The sequence below is a fragment of the Pseudonaja textilis genome, chromosome 4 (assembly GCF_049901715.1).
Source record: "Pseudonaja textilis isolate UNSWEBS1 chromosome 4, rPseTex1.2, whole genome shotgun sequence".
Classification (NCBI taxonomy): Eukaryota; Metazoa; Chordata; class Lepidosauria; order Squamata; family Elapidae; genus Pseudonaja; species Pseudonaja textilis.
Genome location: NC_141993.1, coordinates 82,887,425 through 82,906,236, shown reverse-complemented (window position 1 = coordinate 82,906,236; position 18,812 = coordinate 82,887,425). Strand labels below are relative to the sequence as shown.

Genomic DNA, 18,812 nt, shown 5'->3' with positions numbered 1-18,812 from the left:
GCACATTTGAACACAAAACCTTTGGCCTTTAGCGTTAGCAGAGGCTTCCCCAGGCGTAACTGCCGTTATCACATCCCCTTATTTATTTATTTTTTTAAGTTCTGAATTAAAATTTGGGAAGCAGTAATATTTTTGTAAAAAATTTAATAGTAAGACAGACTATATACATCGATGATATACATTAAAGTATTTTCATTTTATCAATACATGGTTATATTATTAACAGTACAAAGTAACAGTCGTCTGTTTCTTGTGGGGGAGGGAAATGTTTTAAAGTGCAATTTTGATGCCTGATAGCACAGGTGACAGTCTTAAAGGTTGTTCAGCCAGGTGTGCCACCATAGCTTTAATACCCTAACAGCATAAGAAACTCAATTGAAAAAAAACAACAACTCTTGCATATTGATCAACCTTGTCCACCGTTAAGACTTGTGGACTTCAACTCCCACAGTTCCCAGCCAGCATAGCTGAAGCCCACAAGTCTTAAAACTTGCCAAGGTTGAACAACCGCAGTTTAAATCAATATCTAACAAGCAAATTTAAATAAAAAAATTAAAGAGTATAGACCTGTCAAGTAATTAAAAGCAGATACTTTCTCATACCTGACTTTAATGTTTCAACTCTGATTTTTCTGCTTGCTTCCTTTTTCCCTTTCAAATTCAGCAATCTGATTAAATATATTGAGTAAGTTCTGAGGCAGCTGTTTTTTAGCACCGCTGCCTAATTGTTCTTTACCATTCAGCAAAGCTTCCTCATCTCCTCCTTTGGCCCCCGGAGCATCTTTTTCCCTGTTCTTGGATTCTTTCCCACATTTACCCCGGGCTGCCTCAGCCCTACCATCTGCGTTGTACCTACTAGGTTCATTCATCCATCGGCTGGTATACTGTTTGTAACGTTCGACGGATTTGGAGGAGTAATCCGACCCTGTGGGGGACGTGGAGTACTTGGCTTGGCTTGGGCTGAACTTGTGATAACCTTCCCTCCTGCCCAGTTCTTTTTCCAGCCTTCCTGAGTCACTTGCCTTATTTCGGTCATCAGATTGTCTGTAGTAGGAGCCCGTGCTATCCCTCCTATCGGACGAAGCTCGGTCTGACCTACTCTGTCTTTCGGTCTTGCTACTATTTGCCCGAGTCTTGGCGTGATGGCGAGAATCCCTAGAACCTTCAAACTTACCTCCACAGAGGTCATCTTCGGCATACATCTTTAAAAATGCACAATCCCCTTCTCTGTCTCTTACCTCGGGTTTTTGATTAGCTAGCCTGTCTTGCCTCTCTAACAATTTTTCCACTTCGTGCTTTTGGTTAAGGAAAGAAGCAGAGGTATTGGCAGGAGGAGAATAGCTGTCCTCTTTCCTACTAGGATGGGAAAACATCCTAGAGGTGTGTTTTTTAGAGCTGGAGGAGGATTCAGACCGGTTCCGACTCCTTTTCTTGCGCTTTTTGTTATCAGAAGAGGAGGAAGAAGAGGAGGAGGAGGAGGAAGAGGCAGAATCGTCTGATGAAGGATCACAGGAGGAAGAGGAAGTTGACTTTTTTCTTTTCTTCTTCAACCTAAAAGTTTTAATTAATCATGAGGAACTGCAATTTAATTTCACAATGGGGATGTGCGAAAGCTTCGGCTGCTGAGCTAACAAAAGTTTGGGTATCAATAGGAAAAATACGAGGATATAGTTTGACTAGAAGGGAAAATTCTGGGTTTCTTTCAACTAAATGAGTATACAACTTAGTTTAAAAGATTTTCAGGCAGGCATACCTGAAAACTCAACTACTACCGCTAGACTTCATGTAGAAGAGAGTACACATAGCTCAGGGTTGAACTGTGGAGTCCTTGGTGCACTCTGGGTTTGATTGCTTACAGACATTTCATTATCCCACTAGGTAACATCATCAGTGCTATTGAGTGTGGGGTTTGCTCCCTGTTTATAGACAATAACTTGCCCCGCTACTGTGAGCATCCTAGACCAAACTTAATTCAAAAGTACTATAGAAGTACAGCTTCCTGGAAGTTTAGCATTCAGACAAATCAGTTATCAACATACATATAGAAATCAATCATGCTTACACACCATTCAAAACAGACAATTAAAAAACTTACTAAGAAAACAAAACAAAAAGCCAGAACAGATTCCCAGTCAATAACCAGATAAGCGGGGATTAACAACAAACAAGCAGAAAATTAAGGAACACCAAACCCAAACTTCTAACACTGGCAAGGCAAGCTACTATATATAAACAGGGAGCAAACTGCACACTCACCAGTACTAAAGATGTTATCTAGTCAGCTAATGAAACATTTGCAATTAAACAACCAAGCTCAGAAAGCACCATAGACTTCACATTATTAGTACTACACAGAATCTAACAAGGTCAACATTTCCTATCAGAGAGCAGAACTACACTATAATGTTGCAGATACATACATACATACATACATATTAGAGATGTCTAATATGGATGCATCCTGAGGACTATGTACATTAGCCAGTGTGCAATCCAACAATTTCCACGACAGCCTAAAACGGGTCTTCAAACTTGACAGCTTCAAGACTTGTGGACTTCAACTCCTAGAATTCCTCCTCCAGTCATGCTAGCTCAGGAATTCTGGGAGTTGAAGTCCACAAGTCTTAAACTTACCAAATTTGAAGACCCTTGGCCTAAAACTTCAGTACAATAGCAATAAATACTTATAAGAGCGTGGTGGCACAGTGGCTAGAATGCAGTACTGCAGGCTGCTTCTGCTGACTGCCGTTCAATTCTCAAAATTGAACAATTGTGACAATTGAACAAATACAATTCACCACAGCCAACTCGCCATGGCCAACTTTCCATGGCCAGCTCACTGCAGGACAAGAGATACACTAATATCAAATAAACGGTGGAATAGAATCATTAAAGTGGATACGAAAGGAGGGACAGAATGAAATGCAAATGGCAAAAATTAAAATAATTTTTCGTTTATTTGAATGAATTAAATAGAATTGTTCAATTATCCTGCAGTGAGTTGTCCAATGGTGAGGTGGCCATGTCCTTTGGCAAGTGGGCCACAGCATGTTGGCTGTGGCAAATTGTCCCATTCTGCTCTTCAGTACAGATCATACTCTCATACGTACAAAAGATAAAGAGAATAAATTAATTCTGATATTATTTCTGAGTTGAAATCCACACATCTTAAAAGTTGCCAAGTTTGAAAAATATTGCCTTAGAACTACTCTTTCGTTGTAAAGTAAATTGCTTGCAGTACCTTCTTTACAAATAAAAAAAAAACATTGAGGGAAATAAATCCCATCACAAAAAAAGCAGCACCAATAGTGAATTGTTATACTTACACCATCAGATTGCTCTATGGGTTTATGTAAGAAAAGCTGTATGGGCACAAAGGTAGGTACGAGACACTATGTAGATTAAAACAGGTTACCTTTTTTCTTCTCTTAAGAGTTTACGCAGTTTTTCTGCACTTGTTTCTACTTTCTTTTCTTTCTGCCTCTCTTCTTTTGCAGCTTGTTTCTCTCTAATTTCCAGAGATTTCTTTTTTAAATCCCAACATCAAAAATATGGTGTTAACAAGTTATAGCAAATGAGTCCCATCCCATCCCGCAACATACAAAATTTACAGAAATCCCAAAGGTCCATGTGCAAAAAAAAATAGAAATATTAAAGCAAATAATAATAATAATAATAATAATAATTACGAAGGATGGTTAAGTGATAGGGATGAATGAGCATGGCATTACGGTTCATGTTGTAGTTTGTAGCCCAAATTTTAACAGGCAAGGAGAAGAGGAGAAAAAAGTACAGGTTATTTGGTAGCCCGTAACCCAACATTAGCAATCCAGGAAGTATGAATGGAAGGTTAATATGGAGACCGGCAAAATAGTTGGTCACAAAGAAGAATCAACCGAACAGAAATCAATAAGGAATGTGCCATTATTGAATTGACACGTAAAATGTGATTCCCATCAAAACAGAATTGAAAAGGGCCATGTATGAATACAAACCATTTGGCAACGGTATCACAGCCCAGTTTGATGCAGAGTTTACACACGGAATCATATTCCACAGGGGTTGTTGGTGATGAGCAGCACCAGAGAGGCCAGGCACAGCAGCAACAGAGTTCCAGTTCGGAGGAAAATGCATTGGAGAGAAACATATCATCAGTATTACCAGGAGAACACCCTGCCAGGTCTTTGTACGTGCGGGGCTCAGAAGGACGCTCTAACTAGTGACTCCCACCAAGGAAAGCAGAGCAAATGTGGGCATTTTATTCCCCCCTTTTTTAAAAAAATTCAAACACTTCCATACACCCGTTACTTTTTGCTGTCACATTAAATGGAAAAGTTTGTGGATAAAAAGACTTCAGTCTCTTACACTTCTCACACGTACCTCTCTTCACAGAAAATAAAACAAATTATAGTAATAATTAACAACAAAAAAACACCCTCTGACCCACAAAATCCTAGTTAATAAATTTGGAAGGTATGCCAAAAGTTAACTGTAGGGTCATCAATCTTTATAAACCATATTATAGCCACGATTAAAATACTTCAGGGCTGTGTATCGGTGGTGGGATTCAAATTTTTTTTACTACCGGTTCTGTGGGCATGGTTTGGTGGGTGTGAGAAGGATACTGTAAAATCTGCAGTCAGAGGTGGTATTTGCCGGTTCTATTTCCACTACTGGTTCTCCAGAACTGGTCAGAACCTGCTGAATACCACCTCTGCTGTGTATTCCGCTTGCCTGTTTCCAGTCAGGCATCCCTAACCCTATGAGATAAAAAAAAAAATTGTTTTAGCTTTGGCTAGTACAAAATGCTACCTCGGGCTCAAGGGATTGCCGACCAGAAAAAAAATAAGACCAACATATAATAATTTGTTTCTTGAGGATGACATTTGGTGATTTACTTCAGTCAACTAACAGAAAGTAAAGAATCACCTGTATCTGTTGACGGAGCTTCAACAGGGCCTCTTCAGCTTCTTGAAAGCCTTCATCTATGTTTAAAGCCGCCTTGTAGTAACTCTCGGCGTTCAACAATTTTTCTTCCTCTTCCAACCTGACAAATGATTTTAAGCGCACATGAACCTGAAGTGCTTTATACTTAACATGTTATTAAGAATGCTCTTCTCTTAGCCTGACTCAACCTTTCTTCGGAGTGGGACCCAGAACACAATTCAAACCTCAACATGGACAAAGCAGAATATTTTATTTTATTTATCTGTCAAGCAGGTATTAGATAACACGTATAAGTATAAACATGATTATGAATAGGATGGATCTACTCCTGTAAGGTGGATGGTTGTGGTTGCTTTGTTTTAAATTTGCAAACTCCCTTTAAAAGCAAAACAAAACAGCTGTTCATCTAGTCCTCGGCTTACGACCACAATTGGAACCCGACTTTTCATTGCTAAGCAAGGCAGTTGTTAAGTGAATCGCAAACCAATTTTACCATTTTTTTTTGGCCACAGCTTGTGCTTGTCGGAAGCGAGCTGGGAAAAAATCACAAATGTGATTCTGCAACTGTTGTATATATATATTCCTTTTGAAGAGGTTTCACTTCTCCTCCAAGAAGCTTCTTCAGGATAGTGGGGACTGGAAGGATTTATATTCCTTGCAGACAGCTGGTCATTTGCATTCTTTTTAGCGGGTCTTTGAAGCACTTGGAACATGACCCTCTAAAAGGATGCAGATAACCAGCAGTCTGCAAGGAATATAAACCCTTTCAGTCCTCACCATCCTGTCAGAGCTGAAGAAGCTTCTTGGAGGAGAAGCGAAACCTTCGAAGAAAAAACCAGAAAGTCCAGTTGCCTCCTGAAAAAGTACCTTTGGGACAACCATGACCTGGATGACTGACACTCTCAACAGAATGTTGTAAACATGTCAGTTGCCAAGCACCCAAATTTGGATCACTAGGGATGCTACAATGGTCATAAGTGCAGGGACTGGTTGTAAGTAACTTTTGTTCAGTGGCATTATAACTTTTGAACAGTCACTAAATGAATGACTGCAAGGAAAGGACTACCTGTATTGCAATATGGCGCAGGCGGTCCTTGAATTATGACCACAATTGAGCCCAAAATTTCTGTTGCTAAGCAAGAGCATTTGTTGAGTTTTGTCCCGTTTTATAACCTTTCTTGCCACAATCATTAAGTGAATCACTGCAGTTCTTAAGTTAGTTGCAGGGCTGTTAAGCGAATGTGTCTTCCCCATTGACACGGCTGATCAGAAGGTCGCAAAAGGAAATCTTATGACTCTGGGATGCTGTCAGAAATACACCCCAGTTGCCAAGTCATGTGTATTTTGATCACGTGACCATGGGGATGCCCCAACGGTCTTAGGTATGAAAAACGGTCGTGAGTCACTTTTTTCAACGCTGTTGTAACTTTGAATGGTCACTAAATGAACTGTTAATCCGTCAAGGGCTAGCTGCATTTGTATTCCTCAACCAACTATTCCAAATTCATTTTCACAAGCCGTTCTACCAAACTAATGTGAAGGGATCTCAGCTGTCAGTAGCTAACCAGGGAAAAGATTTGGGGCTAATAAGATGGTTGATAAGAGGAATAGAGACACGTCTGGCCGCCATGAAGCATGCACGTTCCATTCAGCGCCATTAAGAAAGGAACTAAAAAAGGAACTCAAAACACCTTCGCTACCAAAAAAAAAAAAAAAAAAGGTCTGAATGTTTGGGATATTTTAGTTGGGGAAAAAGCCACAGCAGGAGTAAGCATTCGAAAACAAGCATAGGAATGTGTTGCCACAAGCACTTTACAGCAGTGGTTGCCAACCGGTGGGCTGGGGACCACCGGTGGGCTGTAGAAAAAATGTTGGTGGTCCGCAGAGAAATGACACCCCAAAGCAATTAATCCAGGCTGCGCGGGAACACAAGGCTGTGCAGCCCACATGGCCTGTGGGAAGAGAAGGCTTGTGTCGCTTGCATTGCAAACAACACGAGGTGGTGAGGGGAAGGACGAAAGGGCAGAGGGCTGGAACTTGCCCCACTCGCCCCAGGCGCCTCACTTGGCCACGGGGCTGCTTCTTTCTGCTTCTGCTTTTGGCTGCACACAAGGAAAGCAGCAAAAGTCTTTCTTTCTCTCCCCCAAACTCCACCAGAAATGAGTCTTTGGGGCCCTGCAAGGCATCCCACTCCAAGAGGCTCACAAAGACTCATTTCTGGTGGAGTTTGGGGGAGAGAAAGAAAGACTTCTGCTGCTTTCCTTGCATGAAGCCAAAAGTCTCTCCTCCCGAGAACGGAGCTGGAGATGGCATCCTGCGATCCCAATTAAAGAACGATTGATTGGTAGGAAAATGGGGTGGGGAATTTTTCCCCAGACTTTTTTGGAATTTTTCCCAGGGTCTCTGGTCTGCGGGATTTAAAATTATGAGTTTGGTGGTCCCTGAGGTCCAAAAGGATGGCAACCTCTGCCTTACAGGCATGTAGTTGATAATTGACAGAGACACAAAGCCAGACTAAGGTGGATTTTGGCCTGACCCAGCAAAGTTATGTTCTTAATCAACTTTGCTGCATCTCAAAACCTGATTAACATTCCTCCTTATCTCCTTCATGAATAAACCTGCTGATGGGCTACAAGATCCAGGCTCTTTTGGTATCCACTCAATGCTATTTTGATAGGGAAACACCGACGAGCACATTTTGGAACTACCTCTAGTTCTACTTAATTGCCATGCAAACCAGCCCACACTGAAGTGGCTTGTTAATAAAAAAAAAGCTGTTTTTATTTTGAAGCACAAACAGACGGCGGTAAATAGACCAAGCAGATATACGCGGGAGGTGAACAGATGATTTCACATCAAGCTGTGCTCCTGATTTAGCTACACACAGGACTACCCAAGTTGTTTTTATCTTTACCCAGGCATAAAAACATAGTCCAGGGAAAAAAACGTAAAATGAACGGAATGGAGAAACCATAAAGAACACAAGGCAACACTTACTGGCCTCCTCGTTCAACAAGCGTTTGACAAAGGTATTTTCTAGCATTTCTATGCGTGGGGCACTGCTCTAAAGCCATTTCAAAATCCTCAATTGCTTTATTCAAGCTTCCCTTTGTTGCATAGCTAAGAGAAACAAAAATACCTGTAAGTATAATATCTATTTTTCAATTGCTTTGTGAAATTATGGGATTGCAGACATAAAGCAGATACTTACAGTGCTCCACGGGCTACTAAGGCTTCAACATTTTGGGCATCTATTTCCAATGCCTTGTTGTATTCATTCATGGCATCAACATGGCGGCCCTCTTTAAAATAATCAACACCGATTTTTACGCTAAAAATAAAATTAGTTGAATTAAGATTTCAATAAACCAACAAATTCCTTTATGAAGAATGCAAAATTAATTAATCACGACATAAAAACAAATGCCAACAGTTTATTTTGCAACTGCTTTTTCTCTATCAGACTTGCAGTCCCCACCCCCAAAAAAGCTATTTAAAATCTAAGCTTCAGAAAGACAGGAAAACACAAGGAGTATCGTTGAGGAATTAAAATTTAGTGTTTATCATTAGCCTACAGTTGGAATAACAATAAGTTAAGTAACAATAAGTTACTGCTAATAAAGTACAGGTAGTCCTCGACTTAAGACCCCACCCAATTGAACCCAAAATTTCCATCGCTAAGCAAGAAAGTTAAATGAGTTTTGCCCCATTTTGCAACCTTTCTTTCCACAGGTTTTAAGTGAATCCGGCTGCTTGTCAAAAGGTTTGAAAAGATGATCATAACGATCCCAGGGCATTGTAGTCGTCATAAATGAGTTAGTTGCTAAGAATCCTAATTCTGACCACGGGAATGCTTGCGATGATTTTAAGTGCGAAAAACGGTCATAAGTCATTTTTTTTTTCAGTGCCATTGTCACCAAACTAAGGCTTGTAAGTCAAGGACTACCTGTAACACCACCCTTAGCATCACATAAACCTTTAATATGGCTTCCAAAATTCAGGCAGGGCTTTTATTGGCCTGGAAGAAAATGGTTCTTCCCCAACTTCTATCTTGTAATGAAAACAAAGCGGTGTGTACCATTTTAAGGCCCACGAAGCAGACTGTCTTTTCCTCAATGCAACAGCAAAATCCTCTTCATTGAAATTTTTGCTGGGGAAAAATAAACAAAATCTTTGACCAACTGGTCTATTTATAGCCTGTCCAAATAAATAACTAATCTACTGGAGTTGTCTCACATCACACTTGTGTCAGAAGCATTAAGGCACTTCCGGGTAACAAGGATTAGCTGGTGACATCACTATTGCCTGATGGATGCCCAGTTGGGGGCTCCTTTCATGTCCCTGGCAGGAAGTGCAGAGGATGGGAACTCACCCAGTCCCATGGCAGCACTAGGGTCTTAAACACAGGCTCCTTCACCTCCAAGCCAGCGTCCTTACCACATGAGCTCCATACTCTGGAGTTGTCTAATTCTACAGTCAGGAATGTTAACCAAACAGCCAAATTTAGCTTACATTTGGTGTTTCCCCCTGATAAGATTAAGCTCAAACTTTCAGTGGTATGAAAACTTGCTTTGTGTTGTAATACAGTTGAAATAGTGATTCACTCTGGTAAACTTTTTTGGCGCTCTTTTTTCCAAGCAAATGATGGAAATGTCATTTTTAACCAACTCATCATTGAAGGAATTACTTTTTTGGTTAAGGTGCTGTTTGTATACCTTTGTAGTCCTCTCATTAAGGAGGGGGGGCTGGATTCATCTAGTCCTAATTTGCTTCCTAGGAACTCCACTATAGCTGGATTGGCAAAGCCCAAAGAATTATGCAGAACTTTTTCATACGTTTCCAAGCTACTGGCTATGTCAATACTCCTCCTAAAAAAAGAACAAAAAGACAATCATGAACTGAGATAACACAATATTTTCTCCGTTCCATCTTGTATTACCAACCTAAGAAGAAATACACTTGAGAAGATTTGTAATAAAGTCCACCCCTCTTTAGATCAGGGCTCCCAAACTCTTCTGTTCACTGACCCCCTTCAGGAAATTTTGCAATGTTCCTCGATATACCAAACATTTATTATATGAAAATTGTCAACTATCGAAACGACTTTAATTGAAGCCACAAAAGTTTCTTGTTTTGTTTCTCAGTTGCTATGATTGGGGGAGGGGGAGGGGGGAGATTTGTGGAATGTAGAATATTTCCTTTCAGAGTGCCAGGCATAACACTGATAAGGCTCGTGAGAGTTGAAGTTGACCCAGCGTATCCTAGCAATGGCAGGAGGAGAGTACGCAGAGGCAGGAGGAGAGTACGCAGAGGCTCATCACCTGTTTGGTTGGCTAACGTGATCTGGGACACAAGGGGAGTGGCCAGTATCTATCTTTTAATTATGCCAAAGCGTGGGGACTATTCAGAGTGCCGATACGTTGTACCCAATAAATAAGATCTTTGAAAAAGCAACAGCTTCAGGGTCTTGAACTAATTGGGAGCGCTACTCGGAACCATGATAAAAGCACATCAACCTCTTGCATAATCCCATCAGTCCTTATAGGTCGATATTGACCATTTTGGAAAACTGTTGTGGTGTGTGCGCCGCCAGCCCCTCTACAAGCTGAATCAGAGGAGGAGGCCGTGGCGGGGGAGTCAGGGCACCAAGGCAACCTGAGAGCTCCGAGGGGGAAGAGGGATTGGAGCTGTCAAGAGAGAGACAGAGGCTGTAACAATTAATTATGGTATAAAAGGCCAACAGTATAATTAGCACCTGAGTAACTTATACTGCACTCATTAGCAACAGTAGCCACTATAACCAATAATTTATAGAAAAACTATCCAAGCACAGAGTTTCAGAGTGTCAAAACAGAGCCTAAAATGGAGATTTCGCTTATTTCCCAACTGTGACAAAGGAAGTAAAAAAAGTTATATTTGCAACTTAGATATAAGCTTGTAATCTTCCTGTTAAGATTTCAGATTTTAGATTCTGTTTTGCATTTTACCTGTGTTACTTTTTATTGAAATACAAATATGATGTGAACGTTCCATATGATAAATAAATATAAAACAACTAGTGCCCTTGGCTACTTATAGATCCCTATGTTGTTTTTCTTAGAAAACAGATTGCTCGTACATGAGTGACAATATGAACTTAAAAACGTGTAAACAAATTGGAATGCCCAATGCTAGATTATTTTAATGTGAATCCAGGATCTTTTCTGAAGCAGGTTACAGTACTCTCTAATTTTATATCAATGTTCTGATATAATTGAGGCAGTCAGGGCTGTGAAACTGCATCTCTTATTCTTGTCCATAAAAGTACTGTATTTTATATTTTTAAAAGCTCGATACAGGTAGTCCTCGACTTACAACAGTTCATTTAGTGACCAAAGTTACAAGAGCACTGAAAAAGCGACTTCTGAACGTTTTTGGGATGACCGGGGGGGTGGGGTGGGATACAAAAGAAACACAGTCACAAAAAACAGGTGAAGCCCCTTTTATTCTTTCACTTTGCTTCCAAGCTCCAAATAACCTTGAAGGAAGACAAAAAACTCCCACACAAGCAGTTACAACGAGGGAAAAACAACACAAATCAGGCAAGATAAGGGCTGGAGGACCTCCACAGATAACACACACTGGGAAAGACGCCAAACTCACAGAGGAACCATAAACTAGAGATATTTCCATGCTTTGTTTCCAGTGTTCGCCCTTATGCATGTCTGTCCTCTTATTCAGTTGTCACAGCTGCAGCCCATGAAGAGGATCAAGGCCCTCTCCTCCTGAGGAGACCACGTCTCTCCCTTATCCTCTCCTCCCTGTGTGCCCTAGGATGGAGAGGGGATGGTCTTGGGTCCTCCTCTGACTGCCCAGCCAGCCTCTGCCCTTCCCCAGCCTCTTCCACAACCACGGGAGCCACACTTCCACTCCCTGTCGGCTGCTCCTCATCTCCCTCAGGGTCAGACTCCATCAGGGGCATGACAGTTTTTCACATTTATGACTACTGCAACATCTCCACGGTCATGTGATCAAAATTTGGATGCTTGGCAACTGACTCATATTGATGACAGTTGCTGTGTCACGTGATTACTTTTAGCGACCTTCTGACAAGCAAAGCCAGACTCACTTAACAAACATGTTACTAACTCAACAGCTGCTGTGATTCACTTAAATGTGGCAACAAAATTCACTTAACAAATGGTTCGCTTAGCAACGGAAATTTGAGGCTCAATTGTGGTCATTAAGTCGAGGACTACCTGTGTATAACAAAAGGGTTTCCTTTAAATCACACCAAAAAAGTATGCCTCCATTTCAATTTCCTACCTGTAATGCACAGGCAAATCTTCAGAGCTGATGACTCCTAATTTGGTATTTGCTAAGCTGGGAGATAAAGCAGACTTGTGCAGTGATACACTGAGCTTTTCATGATAGCGATCAATATCCTTGATTGCAGCTATTAAAAATGGGAGGAAAAAAAAAAAAAGACCAGACTTAAAACAGCAGAAAACAACACAAAATATACTTAAGGCCAAATCTAAGAGCGATGATATACACTTGCCTTGGATAAGGTCACCATTTTGATAATATGATAAGGGATCCCCATGGCTGCTTTGGGAAGGCACATCTCTTAACGGACAAAGCGCCTAAAATAGAAAGCAGGTGATTCCAAAAAATTAGGGATAGACACACTCAGTCCCATTTCACAAAGAAATACTGAACATCTGCAGGACCTCTACGCAGGAGTGTTGCCTTCTAAAGTTTTAAAAGCTGGATTTGTAATTCCAGAATCTGAGTGGGTAACTTGGAAGAAGGGTTCTCCTATCCTGTGTGATAATCACCATATAAAAATTGAATTCAAGATAAGATAAAACTATTATTTTACATAGGGCAGATCTAGTCTGATAAAGACTAAATCAATAGGCAGTACAGCTGATTATTCTTACCAAGTCTAATGTATATTCTTTATTGGCAAGGAACTTGTACATAAGCTCTTAGTGTACATACAATCAACAGAGTGATAAGTCATAGATCTGAAACTGTATGATGCAATCATAAAATACAAATAAATGATAAATCATAAGACACCAATAGAAGAAGGTAGTAGGGGAAGATAGCATTAGAATTTAGACTTAATACCGCTTCACAGTGCTTTACAGCCCTCTCTGAGCGGTTGACAGAGTCAGCCTATTGCCCCCAGCAATTTGGGTCCTCGTTTTACCCACCTCGGAAGGATGGAAGGCACCATGAGCCTGGTGAGATTTGAACTGCCAAATTGCAGTCAGCCAGCAGTTGGCAGAAGTAGCCTGCAGTACTAAACTCTAACCACTGCGCCACCGTTGCGCCATCTCACTCAGATGAGAAATGAAAGATGAGAAGATGAGAAGGATAACAGCAATATAGGCTACTACATGGGTAAATAACTTTAGGCATAAGACAGTGCTGTGGGAGTTAGTGTTTAGCAGAGTGTGTGTGGGGGAATTATCTTTGTGTCTGGTTGTATATTCTTTCCTGAGCAGGAAGCTCCTCCTGAGCAGGAAGCTCTCAGTTACTCATGTCCTGGTTGTGTCCCATATGGATTACTGTCCAAGTCACACTTGATCAGAAATGCAACCAAACCACTTACATAGTTCAGATCAGGAATTTTGTAACTTTATCGTAATCCTCGAGTGTAAGGAAGGACATTTTTTGCTGATGGAGCAAAAAAATCTACCTGTCAACTTGCAAGGCAAAAAATACATGAAGGTTCTGAATGGGAGCTTCCTTAATTTCCTCGGATCAACTCGGCCAATTCAGCTGCACCAGAGGCCAAAGGAGAGAGAAACCCTTCAGAAAGCAACATCTCCTTTCACACTGTGTTGTGGCCGATTAGCCACTGGCCCCTCCAGCCGCTGGATCAGAGAAGGAGGTGTGGGAGTCAGGGTCAGTATCAGGGCAACCTGAGAGCTCCGTGGGGCAAGAGGGAATGAAGCTGTCAGAGAGGGAGAGGGGAGAGTTGGGGGGAGAGGGGGGGAGAGAGAGAGAGGGAGAGAGAGAGAGGCGGGCCTGGGCCTTTTTCAGCCCTCAGATAGAGAGTCAACAGCCCCCAGGTCTGGAGGTGGCTGATGAGAAAGAGGAACAACTGGGTCCACTGCCTGACACGTGGATGCGCAGAAGACAGAGGAGAGGAGAGCAATGGAAATCTGTGGGCCGGTCCTTAGGACGGAAGAGCCCACCTCTGCTATCGAAGCCCCACCCTAGCTCTGGGGATAAAAGGCAGGGGCGGAAATGAATAGATGTGGCAGACAACTATTCATCTTCCTGCTCGATGAGACTTGTTAGCCTGCAGTGAGAGAGAAACTTTTTGCTGGGGCTCCTAATAAAGGAATCTTTGAGAGACCGTCCGACGGATTGTCGTGTTTGGGAAGCTGGGTCAGAACACAACGTCTCTGACTTACCGTGATTTCTAAGTCTGCTATGTCTCGCACAACGCCGCTTCGTAGGCTGAACAGCACCATGAAGAAGCCAAATTCACGAATAGAACTAATCCTTCCAATCACTATGTCGCCCCGTTCGATATCCCGGAAAAAGAGCTCTCTCCTCTCTGCGCTGGGAATTTCCATAAACTGCTCCAACGGTGGCATAATAGCATAACAATCTTCAGTAGATTGCAAATTAAAAAAAAGTTTTCAATACCGAAACATTATAGGGATTGCCAGATAGTTTAAATGGTAAAAGTCAGGCATGCAAATCACTTACAATCCTATTGGAATCCAATCCTATCGAATTAAATGGGTTCACTTTTGAACATGCGTGCTTTGAAATTATGAAATGCCTTTACATTAAAATATTAGAGAGAATGTGATCCAATCATCTTGAAAATCTACTGGGGACGATGAATACAAATCTTAACAAATACATGCTGCTGAAATAGATCTGCTTCTAATTTTCATAAAGGCATCTACCAACCCACTGTGGAAGCAGATAGACTTCTGAGTTAATCTAGCCAAATTCCTGTTTGAAAAAAATATTCTAATTACTGGGTAAGAACATGGTATATGAACTCGATTCTATTTTCATAGCACAAAACACTTTTGAATCTAAAAATACTCCACTCATATTGCAGAAACTAAATTGTATTCCTTACAAGTGGCACTGGAATAGTTACAAGCAACGTTAGTATACATAATAATGATCGGGGGGTAACACCCAAATAAACAGGCAAAAGTTATACTGGAAAAATATTTTTTTCTAATTTGAAGAATTGGAGGGAGGAATCATCCACTAGTTTGTTTATTTATGCAAATTATATGCCGTTCAGTTCCAAAAGGGATTTCAATGATTTACAATGCATGACAGACTCGACAGGTAGGCAGGCAACCACCTGAATTTACGAGTGACGAAAAAGTTACTTTACAACCAATCCTCGCATTTACAAACTTAGCAGGTCTGTAAAGCAAGAGAAAGGTGAAGATCTGAAGCACATTCATTTCACTTAGTGACTGCTTTGTTAGGAACCAAATTGCCACTCCCAATTGTAGTCGCTAAACAAGGAATATCTGCATATCAAATAGAATTAAAAGTACAAAAATAGCCAAAACGAAGGGCTTGTATATTACAAAACCACAATTTTAGAGAATTCTACTTTCGTCTACTATCTATACTTCCTAAGGTATATGTATCAATTCAATTGATTCAATTCCTGTGAATTGTCATTTTCTGCAAACCATTCAAAAATTAACATACACTTTTTTATTGAATCAGTGATACTCAAAAGTTTTGGTGGTTGTTTTCCCCGAAAAAGAAACCCAACATTTTAAATAGTTTTTTAAAAAATCTGATAATAAAAAATATGTTTATCAAACCTGGTAATCATTTATTAGTTCGCAGTTAACAACTTTGTTCTGATAATTTGATTTTAATTACACCCAAAATTGAATATGGGGTTAAAATTAATTTTTTAATTTTTCTTTAAATTTATATATCCTTATATGTGTACAGGAGTGGACTTTGTACAGAGCAATTTTTCTTCTTAAAAGTGTCACTACTTTTTTGATTAAAAATCAAAATCAAAAGTGAGCATTGAGGGCTTTCTTTTTCAGGTGTCCAAATGAAAATGATGCTCATCTTTTTTTGCCTTTACATCTCTAATTTCAAGTACTGATCGTAAGATGCACATTTATAAACATGTCCAACCATCATCTGACTTCATTCTCTTACTTTCATTCTCTTCATTTTCATCTTTTACTATTGTCACATTTGTTTTCCAAGATTGAGAAAAAAGAAGATCGGCTTTTTTTGAAATGAATTGTTGTATCTCAATATTTTCAATCCCTCTTTCTTTTCTGAAACAGAAGAAAACAGATTAACATCCATAAAAACATGCTTTCTTGAACAAGGCAATTTGATAACCAAAACATAACAATTAAAAGAAGGACAGCCTATTCAAAACCAGTGTTATGCTGCTTCTGGTAGATTCCAAATAATTGTTTCTTCATAATTATAAATCAGCTTATTTTACTTTGAGGCACATTTGCCCTCAAAATACACTGTCTCATATCCAGCTATCTGGATAAGAATGCCTAGTCAGGCTTCAGAATCTCACAAAACATATGCTTTTGTTTGGCACCATAAAACCTAGATCTATATCTTGCAATACTTACCGTGTATATTTAGAATTAGTTTTAATCAAATTTCTTAATATGGTTTAGACAACAGGCTTGTAGAATGCAGTTTACTAAGAGCCTGTCAATTAATCTCTACTAACATCTAAGGTGGAGTTTTACAAAGCCAACCATCTCAAGAAGGAGAGGCAATCATATTTTGTTTTCAGTGGTAAATATCTAGGGGGGAAAAAGGAAATTTTATGCATCTTTTTACATACATAGAGAATCCCGGCTTTTAACCACGGCACCTCCAGGGAAAATTAAGAATTTAATTTGCAGTTTTACAAACCCAATCATCTCAATGAATAAGGAGAGACGGTTATGCCATTTTCAGTGGTATGTTTCCAGGAAAAAAATAGGGAATTTATCACAAATAATCCTTGACTTGCAACCATTCATTTAGTGATCATTTGAAGTTACAACGGCACTGGAAAAAAAGTGACTGATGGCCATTTTTCACGCTCATGACCACTGCAACATCTCCATAGTCACATGATCAAAATTCAGACATTTGGCAACTGGCTCATATTTATGACGGTTGCAGTGTCCTGGGGGGTCACGTGATCCCCTTTTGCGACTTTCTGACAAGTAAAGTCAACAGGGGAAGCCAGATTTGCTCAACAACCATGTTACCAACTTAACCACTGCAGTGAATCACTTAACAGTAGCAACGAAGTTTGCAAAGTGGGACAAAACTCACTTAACGACAGAAATTCTAGGCTCACCTGCAGTCATAAAGTCGAGGACTCCCTAGTACGTATGTACATTCAGGGTCCTGGATTTTAATCATGACATCTCTACATTTAAGAAAGGAAGCAATGGGGGAAAAATGGAAACAGCTGTCAGTTCCTGACAGGCTGCTTGGAAGCAGATTCAGTGGAGCGACCTTTAATAACACCTAACAAAGGAGATGTCTGTAGAGATTCTTAGTCATCCAGCTCACGGTTGTCCCAAAGGTTTTTTTTTCTTTTCAGGAGGCAACCGGAATTTCTTGTTTTTTGTCCATTATAGATGGAAGGAAATAAGTTAAGCAAATAGGCAGCCAAGGAAGTGGTATCCCATTTTGGGCATGTTTCACAAGGAAAGTCGAAGCCAAGAATTGAAAGTCTAGAATCAAACTCAATATAACTAATTTAATCCACAAATTGGCTAACCAAACTGTAGGAGAAAAAGGAGTGGCAGAACCTTGGGGTGGGGGCGGCGTGAAAAGAGGAATCAGTCTAGCATCCCTATGTAGCCACAAGCAGACTTAGTTTGCTTAGGGTTATGTAGGGTTTCTAGGCTGATTCCCTCCTCCCCAGCTCTGCCACTCCCTCTCCTCTTTTCTTTGAAGACGGTTCAGCTAAGAAGCTTCTTCAGCTCTGACAGGATAGTGTGGGGGTGGAAGGATTTATATTCCTTGCAGACAGCTGGTCATTTGCATCCTTTTAGAGCTGTCAGCAGGCCGCGGGTCGGATGCGTCAAGTGGGACACCCACTCCTGGTTTAGCAAAGGGGGACAAAAGTCACGCTATGCCACATGATTCTGCCACGACGAGGCAAAATTGAAACCCTTGTTTTAGAGGGTCACTGAAGCACATGGAGGTTTATCTGTGTCCTCAGAGGGTCACCTGAGTAAAGTGCTCCAGGTTCCTGTAGCCTGCAATTTTTCCCCTGGAAATCCATTCCTATTCCCACATCATTCAAAGGGTGTTTTGCAGAGCAAAAATTCTGTAGATTCTCAGTGTATTCAGGTCGTGGTTGCCCCAAAGGTGCTTTTTTTCAGGAGGCAGACTTTCTTTTTTTTTTTTTTTGAAGACGTTTCGCTTCTCATCCAAGAAGCTTCTTCAGCTCTGACTGGACGGTGGGGAACGGAAGGATTTATATTCCTTGCAGACCGCTGGTCCTTTTTCATCTTTTTTAGAAGGTCCTTGAAACCCTGATACAGATAAACCTCCAAGTGGCCTCAACGACTCTCTAAAAAGAATGCAAATGACCAGCTATCTGCAAGGAATATAAATCCTTCCGTTCTCCACCGTTCAGTCAGAGCTGAAGAAGCTTTTTGGATGAGCAGCGAAACGTCTTCAAAAGAAAAAACAAGCAAGCCCAATTGCCTCCTGAAAAGAAAAGCAACAAAAAGCACCTTGGGGATAATAAGGAGATGCTACCTGAGTTACCTGGGAAGAAGAGTCACTTGCCAGTCCTGCGGGTCCCTATAAGGCGAGGCACAGCTGCGAAAAGGCGTTACACTCTGCATATGGTCA

At 40.7% G+C, this 18,812-nt stretch overlaps 1 protein-coding gene across 1 annotated transcript; it reads right to left on the bottom strand.

The window, feature by feature from the left end:
• Positions 1-127: 127 nt before the first annotated feature.
• TTC14 (tetratricopeptide repeat domain 14) lies at positions 128-18,806 on the bottom strand. The gene is made up of 12 exons (XM_087933513.1): positions 18,726-18,806; positions 16,125-16,249; positions 14,363-14,562; positions 12,487-12,571; positions 12,252-12,381; positions 9,662-9,814; positions 9,025-9,096; positions 8,158-8,277; positions 7,944-8,066; positions 4,929-5,046; positions 3,415-3,524; positions 128-1,550 (listed from the first exon to the last, which is right to left on the bottom strand). The coding sequence occupies exons 1-12, from the start codon at positions 18,803-18,805 to the stop codon at positions 617-619; spliced, it is 2,250 nt and encodes a 749-aa protein (XP_087789639.1). The 5' UTR covers position 18,806; the 3' UTR covers positions 128-616.
• Between the last annotated feature and the right edge of the window lie 6 nt (positions 18,807-18,812).